This window comes from Petaurus breviceps, unplaced genomic scaffold (assembly GCF_028583685.1).
Source record: "Petaurus breviceps papuanus isolate PSGF00001 unplaced genomic scaffold, PetGlider_PUasm1.0 37, whole genome shotgun sequence".
Classification (NCBI taxonomy): domain Eukaryota; kingdom Metazoa; phylum Chordata; class Mammalia; order Diprotodontia; family Petauridae; genus Petaurus; species Petaurus breviceps.
In genome coordinates this window covers 29,072,699-29,087,757 of record NW_027186296.1, presented here as the reverse complement: position 1 = coordinate 29,087,757, position 15,059 = coordinate 29,072,699, and the positions used below count along the sequence as shown (strand labels likewise).

General features: G+C 33.6%; 1 protein-coding gene across 3 annotated transcripts in view; it reads left to right on the top strand.

The window, feature by feature from the left end:
- SLTM (SAFB like transcription modulator) overlaps positions 1–15,059 on the top strand; it is a 47,668-nt gene that overhangs the window by 29,202 nt on the left and 3,407 nt on the right. For all 3 annotated transcript variants that reach the window (XM_069098160.1, XM_069098159.1, XM_069098158.1), the window contains exons 9-19: positions 924–1,042; positions 5,041–5,190; positions 5,294–5,403; positions 5,512–5,675; positions 6,573–6,658; positions 6,867–7,024; positions 10,813–10,993; positions 11,589–11,713; positions 12,363–12,533; positions 13,169–13,483; positions 13,594–13,738. In XM_069098160.1, coding sequence (XP_068954261.1) covers positions 924–1,042; positions 5,041–5,190; positions 5,294–5,403; positions 5,512–5,675; positions 6,573–6,658; positions 6,867–7,024; positions 10,813–10,993; positions 11,589–11,713; positions 12,363–12,533; positions 13,169–13,483; positions 13,594–13,738 — 1,724 coding nt within the window. The remainder of the gene's footprint in view (positions 1–923; positions 1,043–5,040; positions 5,191–5,293; positions 5,404–5,511; positions 5,676–6,572; positions 6,659–6,866; positions 7,025–10,812; positions 10,994–11,588; positions 11,714–12,362; positions 12,534–13,168; positions 13,484–13,593; positions 13,739–15,059) is intronic.

Below are 15,059 nucleotides of genomic sequence, written 5' to 3'. Positions count from 1 at the left end.
ATGTAGTAAACAATCATTTGAATGTAAGAAAGCCACTAAAATATCCCCATATAAATTACTGTATTCACTTATAATTTAATACCTAGTATATATACGGTATTTTAAGTTTCACAAATTGTTTCACAAACATCTCATTTAATCCTCATGATAACCCTGTGAGGTAGGTGCTATTATTTTCATCCCATTTTACAGATGAGGAAACTGTAGCCCGGAATGGTTAAGTGACTTGCCGGGGGTCACATAGGTAGTAACTGTCTGAAGCTGGATTTGTACTCAGGTCTTTCCTACTCCAGATTAATGCTCTTATCAGCTATGGCACCTAGCTATCTTTAGTCATTTGTCCAAGAGATTATGTATAGCATTTTATTATCTCAGAAACTGAAGCATTCTAAAAGATGCTTTCTCAAACCTTAGAGCCATTTTTTTTTTTCAGTTAATGCCCATTTTCTTTTATCGAAAGTAGTAGTGGAGATTAGCTGATAGCTAAATTTGGTTATTACCCATTTTCTTGGTAACATCTCTTAAATTTCCCATTAGCCCTACCATTCCACATACTTAGTCTTCACAGGAGAGATGCAGTCAGTAATTGCTTCTTTTTTGTTCCCCTGTTCCACTTTTACTTACATGTTGGTTGAGTAGGAAATGGGTAATATTTTATGTTCATATTTTCTGCAGTAATAATATTGTTTAGGGTTCTGTTTTTCTTTATGAAGATAGCAAAATACATGACCTTTAAATTGCCAGGTTGTTTACATTTTGTGGCTTACCTTCCACCCTTGATGAAATTTTTATGTTTATAAATTGTGGTTTTCAAGACACATGGCTATCTTGCCTTTTATAAATTGAGACAGTAGGTATCTCTCATGCATACATATACAATTTTCATTACTGTACTTCAGCATTTGATATGAAATCTGTTTCAGGAAGTACAAGTAGCACTAGTGGCAGCAGTGGAAGCTCAACTAGAAATCTCTGGGTTAGTGGACTTTCTTCTAATACCAAAGCAGCTGATTTGAAGAATCTCTTTGGCAAATATGGAAAGGTATTCTTTCACCAATTTAAGCACGTATTTCTGGTGTGTATTTACATTCACTACAGTGTAATAGATATGTATGTACATAGATATATTTACACACAGGAGTATTGAATTGGAATGACATTTTCAGAACAGCACATTTTAAACTAATTATTAAACTATTAAAAATCAACGACTGTCACTGGACATAATTATTGAGCTGTTTTGTATTGTTGTCCAGAGCAGTGTTTTGGTGATTTAAGTGAGCTCAGAAGTTATTTTTAATTCCATAGTAATTTGGTGGAGAGTAATACTTAATAATTGCCTGCACAGTCCCTTTGGTAAATTAGAATAGCTAAAGGGAATTAATGATATTGATTAATTTTAAGTAATTACATCCTAGTGACCTATTGAGATAGATGTCAGCTTCTTAGAAACTGAGCTTAGGCAGCATAGTATGGTCTCAGAACCAAGTTTCATTTATATGCATTTATGATAGGAATTGTGAAGAGCTAGTGTAATATGACTTTTCAGAAATGCTTATCATTTACCTAAGGTCTATAAGCTGACCCTTTTCTGTGCTAAATGACATATGTGTAAATCTTTTCTAAGTGGGAATCTTGGGATTTAGTTAGTTGAAATCAAGAAAATTTCTAGAATATTTATGTTTAAAACATGTTTTGTAACTAGCCATCTTTAGCCTTTTTAAAAAAATAAAGCCTAAAGAATTATATTTTTTTTCCAGAGCAGAGGTTGCTTAAATTGAAAACTCTATTGTCACATGGGATTGACATAAATTAAAATTAAAGTAGCTAAAAGTTTGTGTCCTCCAACCACAAGCCCATTTTAAAGTTTTTTGGTGGTTTGTTTTTATTTACTTAGGGGCCCTTACTAGTATAGTCACTAGGGGAAGTTGTAAGAAATTATATTCAAGGATGTCATTAATATGACTAGTAGTCATAACAGCTAATAGTGGTTGTAGTTAGTGTATAGCTATTAGTAGTGTTTCAAGATCCTTTCATAATACCTATAGATTTTTTTTTCTTTTATTTAAAATTTATTTGCATTTTCTGTACACTAATTATAGAACCCATAAGTTTTCTTCTGTGACTTCCAGTGTGAGTTGATCTGTCTTTCATGTAATCTGGAGGCAGTTAAATTTTTAGTGCTTGTAATACCATGGTTTTAGGGGTATTAAATTGTGGTTTAAATTCTATTTTCTTTTAAATACTCCCTGTTATGGATAAAAATGTTAACATCCAAGGAACATTTAGTCTTAAATATTAGATTGCCAGAGAGGCCAGGAATATTTCTAAGTAATGTTAGGAAAATGATAGCTTCATCTCAAAATAACTGACTAAAACTCATTTACGTCTTCAACATGCTCTTTTTCAACCCACCATACCACCTATTAGTGATTCATTTTTTTTTTAATCTCCCTACTCTTGATCAGTATGATGTCCTAATAATCATTTCTCACCTCCCATCCATTTTGAGAGCACGTCTTTAGGTCTCTTTGATAGAAAAAGTTTTATCTGCGTTTCTACTTTTATTTGGTATCATGAATGAATCCTTAGAGTATAGAGTCAAGAGGCACTGGCTATAGCAAGCACCTAATAACATAACAAAAATCAAATGGATTATATCTTAACAGATCTAGAAAAGACCTTTGATGACATCAGCTGTCTTTGTAGCTCAGTGTTCAACATCAGTTTAAGAGTTTAGGTCAGAATCAGTACCAAATTAGAGGAAAGAATTTAGTCAGGTTTAATCTGTTTTTGAATGTGTGATATGAAAAAGAAGAAATGGATAAAAAAAATTGACTCTCCTAAAATAATTTCCTAATGAAGTCTAACTGATGTAAATCAGCTGTTACAAAAAGGAATGAAGAACCTTTGAAAACTGACTTAGCCAGCAAACATTTTATTTTTTTATTAAACCAAGAAATAAGACATTCAGTGGCCACAGTGTTTTAATATATAAACTCATTTGTAAATTCTTTATAAAGCAGATAGTTAAAAATTACATTATTATCTGATAACAGTGAAAAGTAGAAGAAAAAACTAGCTTATATAGACCTTGAGACCCTATTAAATCAATTAATCCCAAGAGTATTTAGGGTTGAAACTAAAAGGACAATTTTAGGAAGGTTCTGCCAAGATTACTGTGATAAACTAAAACTATCCTCTCCATCAGTGACAATGAGTCATTAAATTTGGGCTAGACTTCATTTAGAAAAAAGATAAGAAGTATATCTGGACTAGAGAAAGTACATGCAAAGGAGATCTTTGTTCTGAGGATGTTGAGGAATTTTATTTTATTTTCAGCCCACTGAAAGAAGGGAGGATAATAAACACTTGGAAAAAATCATGAACATTATTACTACCAAAGAAACAAAGAAGAAAATATCAACAGCTACTTACCTATAAGTCTGTTCTCCCATCTCTATAAAAGTCTTTGAGAATAATTTATACACATTTCAAGGACATCCTTGATAAAGATATAGGAAGTGGACAACCATACTTTTACAAATGATATTCTAAATCACACCACATCTTTACAGGCATAGACATGCAGCTTACTGAACAGCACAGACAAGATCCCACTGTGCTTACTGTTTAGTGGCTCTTAAAAAGACGTTTAATTTGATGATAGCAAATTGCCACCTTAAAGGCTTACCAAGCTGCCTCTTGTTCATGTGTTAAAATCATACTCAGTTCTCTGAAAGCTATTAAGGAAAATTTTATTGGAAAAGACCTCCACTTCCCTGGCTCCCTGAGTTAAGAATATTAATATGGAGTTATATATTTGTGAGAGATGTTTTCCACTGTCATGGAGGATGTCCAGAATGAAGAGAAATTCTGTATACTTGATGAGGATCCTCTGAATTTTTATTTGTGGATGACATGCTGATTACATCAAGCATTGGAACATTAAAGAACCTTCTAAATAAGATCCGTAATCATTCAACAGAATGCATTCTTAACTATTCTCATAGAAGAAACCAGTTCTCCAGACCCTTATATAAAATTGAATGGACAGACCTATAGAACTGATCAAATGTTGCATATCTTTGCTAGGCACCACAGATGCATAGTAAACTGGGCCCGGGAATGAATAGCAGGAGGAAAGATGGCTGGATTGCATTTGGGACGTTATGATGTGCTTTTAATGACCCAGAGCTTCCTCTTGAAGTAAAGGTCCAAGTTTTTAACACCATTATTCTCCCTTAGTAGTATATAACTGCAGGGGATAAAGTACCATGATTTCTGAAGAATTAAATTTGCAAGTCTACCAAAAAGCAATATAGAGGTGCCTAGTGAGCATAAATAAGCTACCACATATTAATCAATGAAGAATTGCAAAGAATATGTGGCATAAAATGTCAGAAAAATATAACTAGACAAAGGTTTGGTTGATCATGTAGCCAGATTGCAGGATTACCCATGGACAGCCCCATTGTGCTATAAATATAGGTACTCATACAATGCCAAGATCAAGAATAAGACTCTTCTAGCTGGGCAAGGACCCCTTGCTAAGAATTTATTGGACATAAACAAGAATTGGACAGGCTGAAAAGGTATGGATGAGTGAATAATTTTTATCATTGAAAGATGTCCATAAGTTCATAGCAGAATATATGAAAAAGCTTAATCTCATTATTGGAATTAGTTTAACAGTTTTGTAATCAGGAGATGGCTGGATAACCATGTTTTCTTTTAAAAATACTCTTATTTACGCTTAACCCCAACTGCCCTCCAAAAAGGAAAAAAAAATACTCTTTTTTATACATATAAAAATATATAAATTATGCTTGGAACCCTGTATGTTAGTTCCCATTAAAGTAATTTAAGCAAGCTAATTTTAATCAATTGCTTAAGTGACTGTATAGAATGTTTCAAGTGATATTGAAGGTAATGAAGAGTGAAGCATTCTTTTTTAGATTTGAAAGGAACATGATTATGTTCTACACTTGTGCTTATTTCAAAATTATTTTCTAACACTATTTAACCTCTTTCTCTTAGGTACTCAGTGCAAAAGTAGTTACAAATGCCCGAAGTCCTGGAGCAAAATGCTATGGTATTGTAACTATGTCTTCAAGTACTGAGGTAGCTAGATGTATTGCACATCTTCATCGTACTGAACTTCATGGACAACAAATTTCTGTTGAGAAAGTAAGCTTTGCTTAATATGCTATAAGTTAATAATAAATTTCAGGGATAGTTTTCCTTGATTTTAAAATTTTGGCATGGTGTTGTATTTTTTTTAACCTTTCAGGTAAAAGGTGATCCTTCTAAGAAAGAATTGAAGAAAGAAAGTGATGAAAAATCAAGTTCAGGCAGAAGTACAGGAGATAAAAAATCTACAGCAAGTGATAAAACTAGCAAGTAAGAATTTGCTCATTTGTCTGGTATTAGTAGCCCCACATATTTTCTGGCACTGTAGTAAAATTTCTCTTAATTACTTGTTTTTTCTTTTGTGGGGGGTGTGACTAGGACTCAAGCATCTACCAAAAAAGAAGAAAAAAAATCTGAAAAATCTGAGAAAAAAGAAAGTAAGGATACTAAGAAAGCAGAAGGTAAAGATGAGAAGGGTGATAATGGATCAAGTGGCCCAACTTCAGAGTCAATTAAAAAAAGCGAAGAAAAGAAACGAATAAGTATGCAATATACCTTTGTTTTTTCTATCTGTTCCTCTAATGCGTCATTCTATATAATTTTATTTTGTAGCAAGTTGAAATTAATATTTAATGTTTTAAAGTTGTTAGTTTTCAAGGTAAAAATGATCAAATATTTGTTCTTTCCTTACCCAACTATTATTGATCTAGAATGTAAAAATCTTCCAGTCAGGCCGTCTCCACATTTGGACTCCTGCTGTGATCCCTGAATTGTGCTCGATTAGGGGGCATCATGTAGTGCATAAAAGGACAGGTTTTACTCTGCAGAACTCCAGAGTGCTGCTGATTAAAATGTAATTGGGAAATGTTTAACAAAATAAATAAAAATACATTGTGACATAGATTATGTTAATTTGTGTTTTTCTATGTCAATATGCAGACTGATATTGGTGTAGTAGAAAGACATAATTGTTTGGAGGCCTGGGTTTGAGAACTGACCTTTCTGATATAACTAGCTTTGTGATTTGAAGGCTATTTGTGTTATCTTTTGATGCCTAAGGCACTTCACTTTAAGACTTAAAAGTTAATGCTCATTTGCTAATGTGCATTGATGCAGACTTTCTATACCAAGAATTACCTGTATTTATGAAATGACAATCCAGTGTAGAAAATGGGTGTGTAGGGTTGAGCAATAAGGTGTTTGCCATAATCTTTACCTGCATTTCATAAAAGTGCTTTTATTTTGTATTATATTGGGTGTTCTGTATATGTGATATAGATTGGCTAAATAAGATTACATAATTCCTCCTTCCTCCCACCCCCCTCCCCCCAAAAAATGGGGGGGGGGATTTTTTTTTTCTCTTTTTCTATCTGAATAAAATAAAAAATCTGTTTTTGGGTAATTCATACTTATGGCTTTTCCTACTTTTTTTTCATCAGGTGCAAAGAGCCCAGGTCATATGGTAATATTAGATCAAACAAAAGGAGATCACTCTAGATCTTCAAGAAGGGGGAGATATGATAAAGTAAGTCTATACAAATAAAATTAATTTCACCAATTTTTCTGATGTTAATAGTTTACCCGCAGTTTTCTCTAGTTTTTGTATTTTTAAAATACTTTGTTTCCCACTATTCTGAGTAAGCCAAAATGAAAGAAAATAGAAACTTATCTTTTTCTAGAAGTCCTTTTAACACCTAGTAGTGTAACTTAGTAGATTTTGTCTAATCACCCAGGTGGCAAGGAACAGGGAGAGAGCTAGTCAAGATAAAAAGAAGGACAAAGACTACAGAAGTCGCAAAGATATACTGCCTTTTGAAAAAATGAAAGAACAGAGAATGCGAGAACATCTAGTACGCCTAGAAAGAATACGGCGAGCGGTGGAACTTAGAAGGTAAGGGGGAAATGTTCTGCTTTCCTGTAGGAATAAAGAGGGTGAGAGGATTTGGCACTGGAAAAAATCATTAGCATTCTTACTGATTAGGAAAATTTGAGGCCCAAAGGGGTAAAATTGCTTGCCAGGATGTAGTAGGAATGTAGTTGGAATCAGCTTCTCCAGTTCCGAGTTCTGTGTTTTTTCTGTGATGTAACAGTTTCATGGCTTCCTGTTAGTGATATAAACCATTTATCTATGAATTGATCAATACTGTGTTTTGATTACAAAATGATAAAATTTAGGTGTATTCCTATAGAATTTTTAGCCCCATTTTGGACAGCCAGATTAGGGATAATAATGAACAACTTAATATTATATACATACTTAGAGGAGAAAAGAGGTGTTAAGATGATTTAATCTCAAACTAGAGGTTGAAATACTGTTTGAATATTTAAAATGTCTTGGGAATAACTTTCTCTTGTGGCTAAAGCCATAGCAAGGGGAGTAGTGATGTGTCTTCATCTATTGATGTACTCTTTAGCCAAAAGCACCCTTTTAAAATTGTAAGTTAATTTTTTAGCTGCATTATTTTAACTGTTATCAACTTATTTTTTCAAAGTTTTTGTTTATTATAAAGATACCCCTCTTTTTAAAACTACATTAAGATGTTATTGGTACAATTATTATCCTCATATTTGAGATTGAATTTCTTACTGTCCCAAGATTTCACTTATCTGGAATTCATATCTGATCATTTAAATTATCCAGAGCACAGTGAAAATCAAGAAGAAAGAAAGAAAAGACCACCTGAGTCACCAAAATAGATTTTCTGCTCATTCTCATGTTTCTTTTACTTCTAAGCTCATTAGAACTATGTATAGTTTTCCAGGTCTCAGAGAAGTAATCAGTTTCTTTGTAGTAGGGGCAAGCTAGAAACTTTCCCAGTAAGATCAGGAGTGAAACAAGGATGTCCATTATCAATATTACTCAGTCTTGTATTAATAATGTTACCAACAGCAATAAGAGAAAAAAAAAGAAATTGAAGGAATCAGAGTAGGTGAAATAAAACATCTCTTTTTGCAGATGATATGATAGACTTGGAAAATCCTAGAGATTCAACTAAAATGTTGGTGGAAACAATAATTTTAGCAAAGTAACAGGATATAAAATAAACATACATAAATCATCAACATTTCTGTATATCACAACAAAAACTTACAAGAAAAGATAGGAAGAGATACCCCATTTAAAATAATTGTACACTATATAAAATATCTGGAAAGTATTATCTATCAGGACCAACCCAGGAGCTTACATGAACATGAGTATAAAACATTTTTTATTCAAATAAAGTCAAGATTTAAATAATTGGAGAAATATTAGATGTTCGTGGGTGGGCAGAGCTTATAATAAAAATGACAATTCTGCTCGACCTAATCTATTTATTCAATGCCATCTCAGTTAAATGACCAAAAACTTATTGGGCTAGGAAAAATAATAATAAAATTCATTTGGAAGAACAAAAGTTCAAGTATATTAAAGGAATTAACCAAAAAAAATGTAAAGGAAGGAAATTTAATACTGCCAAATCTTAATAAGGCAGTAATTATCAAAACTGTCTGGTGTTGGCTAAAAAATAGAAAGATGGATCAGTGAAACAGTAGACATACAGCATAAATAGTAAATAATTAACCTTGTGTTTGACAAGTATGAAGATTTAAGTTTTTAAAAAAATTATTTTTAGTTTTCACCATTCACTTCCATGAGATTTTAAAAATTATTAGTTATTAATTTATTACAATTATTCCTAGTAACAGTAATTAATTATAATATTCTATAACATAATACAATATAAAGTAATTAGTGATAAAATTAGTAGTGCTAGCTATCAATTACTAGTAGATGCTACCTATAATTACTATTATAAATTATTCTAAGGTCTCTTTTTAAAAATTTATTTTTAGTTTTCAACATTTGTTTCCATAAGATTTTGAGTTCCAAATTTTCTCCCCATTCATTCTTTACCCCCATCCCAAAACAGCCTGCAAAGATTTAATTTTTTGGGTTAAGAATATACTGTTTGGTAAAAAATGTTGGGAAAACAGGAAAGCAGTCTGGCAGAAATTGGGAAAGATTTGATTACATTAGATTAAAAAGCGTTTGTACAAATAAAAACCAACATATCCAAGATTGAAAGGAAAGCAGACAATTGGAGGGTGGGAGGGTTTATAGACACTTTCTTAAATAAAGGTCTCATCTTAAATATTTAGAGTACTTTGTCAAATATATAAGACTATGGGTGGCTAGGTGGCGCAATGAATAGAGCACCAGCCCTGGAATCAGGAGGATCTGAGTTCAAATGCAGCCTCAGACACTTGACACACTTAGTAGCTGTGTGACTTTGGGCAAGTCACTTAACCCTAACTGCCCTCCAAAAAGCAAAAAAAAAAAAATTTATAAGACTGAGTCATTTCCCAATTGGTAAATGGGCAAAGGATATGAACTGGCAATTTTGTGATGAAATCAAAACTATATATAGTCATATAAAATGCTCTAAATTTTTGATTAGAGAAGTGCAGATTAAAATAACTTTGAGATATCTCACACCTGTCAGATTGGCTAAAATGATAGAAGGGGAAAATGACAAAAGTTGGAGGGGAGGTAGAAAAATTAGGACATTAATACCCTGTTGGTGAAGCTGTGAGCTGATCTAACCATTTTGGAGAGTAGTCTAGAATTAAGCCGAAAGAGTTATGAAACTGTGTCTATCCTTTGACCCAGCAGTACCATTCTGATCTGTTTCTCAAAGTGATCAGGGAAAAGGGAAAAGACCCTATGTGCTCTCAAATTTTTATAGTAACTGTCTTTGTAGTGACAAAGAACTCAAAAATTGAGCTGATACCCATCAGTTGGGGAATGGTTGAACAATGTGGTAAATGATTCTGATGGAATACTTATGTGCTATAAAAAATGATAAACTTGTTGATTTTAGAAAAATATGGAAAGACTTAGATGAAATGATGCAGAGTGAAGTGAGCAGAACCAAAAGAATGCTGTATAAAGTAACAACAATATTTTTTGAAGAATAATTGTGAACAGTCATATTATTCTGAGTATTATAAATACTCAGATCAACTATAGAGGACCTATGAAGGAAGAGACTTTTCACCTCCATAGAAAAAGTTGGTAAATGCATAGTGTTGGTATGTGTAGTATGGTTTTACATGGATTTATAAATCTATGTTAAATGATGGTCTTCACTAGTACTGGGTGGAGAGGGAAGGAGGCAGACCATTTGGAACTTTAATGTAATCTGGGACTGATTATTACAAACACAAATAACCTTCCCTACAGTATGTATCCACTGAAGATATACCATGTTATAACTCATTTATTATAATGACAGTTATTCATCAAGAAAAACTTAAGTGTGAGAAGTATATATACAAGTGTATTTTTCTTTTTTGATGGAAAAAATTGTAAGATTTTGCTTCTTTAAAAACAAGAATAATAGTTATCTGGAAAATTCACTTAAGTTGACTTTCTTTTCCCTGGAAATATGAAGTATTACTGTTTTATGATCCTTTTAAATAGGTAAGAATACTATAAATAGAGATGTTATATCAAAAATTAATTAAGCTGAGATCATTATGTTTCTTAGTACTTTTTCCATTTGTGTTAAAAATGCCAGAAATTAAAAATAAAAATTTCAAACACCAAATTTAAAAAAAATTTAAGATTCAAAAAAGATTCTCTTTCACAGTGTCAGCATAACTTAAGTATGTCTAATTACTGATTTTTGTTAGACGAAGAGAAATTGCAGAGAGAGAGCGTCGAGAGCGGGAACGCATTAGAATGATTCGTGAACGGGAGGAACGGGAACGCTTGCAGAGAGAAAGAGAGCGACTAGAAATTGAAAGGCAAAAACTAGAGAGAGAGAGAATGGAGCGTGAACGCTTGGAAAGGGAACGCATTCGAATTGAACAGGTGCATTCAGTAAAGCTTTTCATATTTGATAATTAGTCATTTCACCTGTAATAAAATTTACTTTACTTATAGTAAGTCTAATGTTAGGGCTTGAATTCAGCTACTGAATGTTAACTACTAGTTATCATTTTCAATGACAATAAAATACTTTTATAGTTGTTTGGCAAACTAATAGTTGATAGACTTCCGTAGCAACAAGTTCAGATAACATCATTGTTTAATTTTGGAACTAAGACTGGAGTTACAATATGAACTCTTATCTTATCACTTAAATTTATATCTTAGTAATATTGAGCAGTAATGATCATAGTATCTTAAGGCTTGGAAGAGAAGAAAGGTTCTATTCCTTAAACAAATGTTATCAGATGTGACCCTTTGTCATATTTCATAGTCCATTTAGCTACTCTCATTTTAGCCAAATTAAGTTCATGAAGAGTGACCTGCTTTAAAGTAATACGCCCCAAATCATGTAGTTAATGAATGATAAAACTGAAGTAGAGTTCAGATCTCTTAAACTCAAAATCCATTGTTCTTTTTATGCAACTGTTAAATTTTGCTTAGTTCCACCTTCTCTGTTTTGTCATCCTCTTTTAAGGAACGTCGTAAAGAAGCAGAACGTATTGCTCGGGAACGAGAAGAACTGCGAAGGCAACAACAACAACTTCGTTATGAGCAAGAAAAAAGGAATTCTTTGAAACGTCCACGTGATGTAGATCATAGGTAGTTCCTCACTTTCTTTTGCTCTCTGTTAGTATTGACTCTTTTTTCCATTATGTCAGAAATTAGGCAAGCATTGAATGGATTAGGATGTTAGTTCACAGTTCAGCATATTTCTGGAGCAAAGGGAGCAAAATAGTAAAGCTGTGCTGAGAGTGACTGTTGCCATGCTGTTTGGTGCATATTAGCACACCACTTGCTTATCCCATGTAAAACTTATTTTTATCTTGCAAGAAAAGGTATATACTAATTTTTCCCAAGCTTGTGTATTACATTACATATTTCAACCTCCTAAATAAAAATGAATAGTTAAAAATAAAATTTTCTTGTAGTGGTGACAGCTAGAAGGAAAGAATTAGCTGAGTAAGTAGTCCTTGGAACACTGATCCTACAAAAGCTAAGTGCTCCAAGAACTGGAAGGTTTGAGGACCATTCGTAGAGAAAGTCCACATTTCTTATCTAAAGACATCACTGTGTTAAGTGGATGGATTATCTGTAGAGTATAACATAAAAGGATATTTCATATTTGATAGACATGGGAAATCCTGTGAAATGTCAGATTTGTGCATTTCATTTTTTCTTTTTCTTTTTGTTTGCTTTTCCATTTAAAAATAAACTTTTAATCCAACATTCTTCTCCCCACCACTGCAAGGCGAGATGATCCTTACTGGAATGAGACTAAAAAACTGTCTCTAGATACAGATGCACGTTTCAGTCATGGATCTGACTACAATCGCCAACAGAACAGATTTAATGACTTTGATCATAGAGAGAGGGCCCGATTTCCTGAGGGTACAGCAGTACAGTCTTCATCTTTTGAAAGGTAGGTTTACAACAAAAGGCTTTCTTTGACTTAATTGTTGAGTGTATGAACTTTATTGCTGCCAGTTTTGTTTCAGTAAAAATTTTAACACAGTATTTGATATTTAGCAATGACATTTGTTTGCCTAATGAGACTATGATTTAGTATTTGAACAAAATTTAACAGATTGATAAAACAAGTGATGGCATGGTGGTCATTTCTATACTGTTGAAAAATTAATGGCAGTTTCACTTAAGTGGAGGTTTTTTTCCTCTTTTGGAGGAGTGAGGGGTGATGTATACATGGAGACTAATATTCCTGTGAGGCAGAAGAATATGTGAAAGGTTGTCAACTACTGTGTGTTTCAGTTTCTTGTGGGTGCTGAGAGCCATTTCTTTGCCCAAAAAGTTTTATTTTGCTTAGTTTTCATGGAAATGACTCATTACATTATTACTTATTAATACTAGTGACTTTAGTGCTAAGTTAATTTTTAAGAAGGCCATATAGGTTATATGAAGAATTGAGAAGAGGCAGCAGTTATGTTAGGTGAGAAAAAAAGAGAAAACGTTGAGTATGTTCCTGGGGGTTTTTTTTATCCTTAATTTTTTCTGGGCAAGAAAAATTGAGATGTTTAACTCTTTTAAAACTGTCAACAGGCGGGAGCGCTTTGTTAGTCAAGGTGAAGGGAAAAAAACACGTCCAACTGCACGGAGAGAAGATCCAGGGTTTGAAAGGTACCCCAAAAATTTCAGTGATTCCAGAAGAAATGAGCCGCCACCACCAAGAAATGAACTTAGAGACACTGATAGACGAGAAGTGCGAGGAGATAGAGATGAGAGGAGGACAGTGATCATTCATGACAGGCCTGATATAACACATGGTAGACACCCAAGAGAGGGTGGTCCAAATCCTCCTAGGCAAACTAGTTGGAAGAATGAAGGTGGCATGAGCACTGAAAAACGGGACACGAGGTATTCACTATATTTTCTAATGTTTACCTAGACTTGCTTTTCTTAACAGAGCTTAACATTTGTTTTTGGACTTTGATGACCAAGATCCTGATTGCAGGTTTTTCTTTAAGGGGTGAAAGACCAGAGAGATCAGGAAGAGAAGTTTCTGGACACAATGTAAGAGGTGCTCCCCCAGGGAATCGAAGCAGTGCTTCTGGTTATGGCAGCAGAGAGGGAGAAAGAGGAGTATTAGGAGAAAGAGGAAGTGGTGGACAGGTAAGGATCTTTATAAATTTGTCATGAATTTTTTTTTTTAGATTGTTCTTACATTACAGGCATTAACTTTTATTACATTAATTACAGCCAATTAACATTGCCCTAGCCAGCATTATTTAACTGTAGTTGTTCAAGTCTAATCAGTTCTACTGAAAAACCCTGCTTTAATATATTTCATTTATTCACTATTTCTTATGTCTTCCGAAAACAAAGGTGTTCTCCGTAATCTCTCCTACTGTGATTTTGTGGTATCAGTTAATGACATGAGTCATTGCCTGTCTTGCATTTATAGTAAAGAAACTTCTGCCTTTGAGGAAATGTGTTAAAATCAATTCTCAGGGTATACTGCTATAACTTAAAGGGGTCCTCTGATTATTTCTCCCACTTAGAGAAATTCATTATGTTAAATTTATCGTCTGTATTTACCATGCTTTGGTGATGGAATCCATAACTTGAAACTGTTAAAGATTAGCAGTTTTTTAGTGTTACTTGCTGTATGTTGAAAGATTAAGTTACTATGAAAAGTTAGAAAGTCTTTGAGAGTAGATTTAAGGGAAGATAGTTCTTGTTAGGCTGTCACATCCCAGAAAGTATAGATACTACATCCCATATGTCAGACATCCCAAACAAGTTAAACAGAGAATCAGACCTGCTTGGTCTCGGGACTACTTCCTCTGGTTGTATACCATACTGTGCTCCCCTTGGGATATTTGATGGTTACTGAGAATTTTTGAGATCTTTAGGAAAGGAGCAGTCTGAAACATTTGCAAGTACAAGTGATTTTATTTTATTTTATTTTATTGGTATTTTTCTATTACAATTTTAAACATTTGTTTTTTAAAATTTTGAGTTCCAAATATGAATCACTGCCATTTTAGATGTCTGCTAGCTATATTAAGAGTGAGAATATGCCCTGAAGCTGCCTCACTTAAAATGTAGATGGTACATCTCTGCCCTAGCCCATCCCCATTCTGTGTAGCTTTTGTGTGTGTGTGTGTGTGTGTGTGTGTGTGTGTGTATTTTTTTTTTTTTGGAGGGGGAAGGCAGGGCAATTGGACTTAAGTGACTTGCCCAAGGTCACAGGCTAGTTTTTGTGTGTGTGTGTCTGTGTTAAGTGTCTGAGGCCAAATTTGAACTCAGGTCCTACTGACACTGGGGCCAGTGCTCTACTCACTGTGCCACCTAGCTGCCCCGCTTTTGTATATTTTTGACCCAGCCCAATCACAGTGCTTTAGGATAGGGAGTAGAGGGAAAAAAGTTCTTCACAGCAACTAAATTGACAGTACTGGTACGATCTCCTTAATTTTTCTTTAAAAAGAGG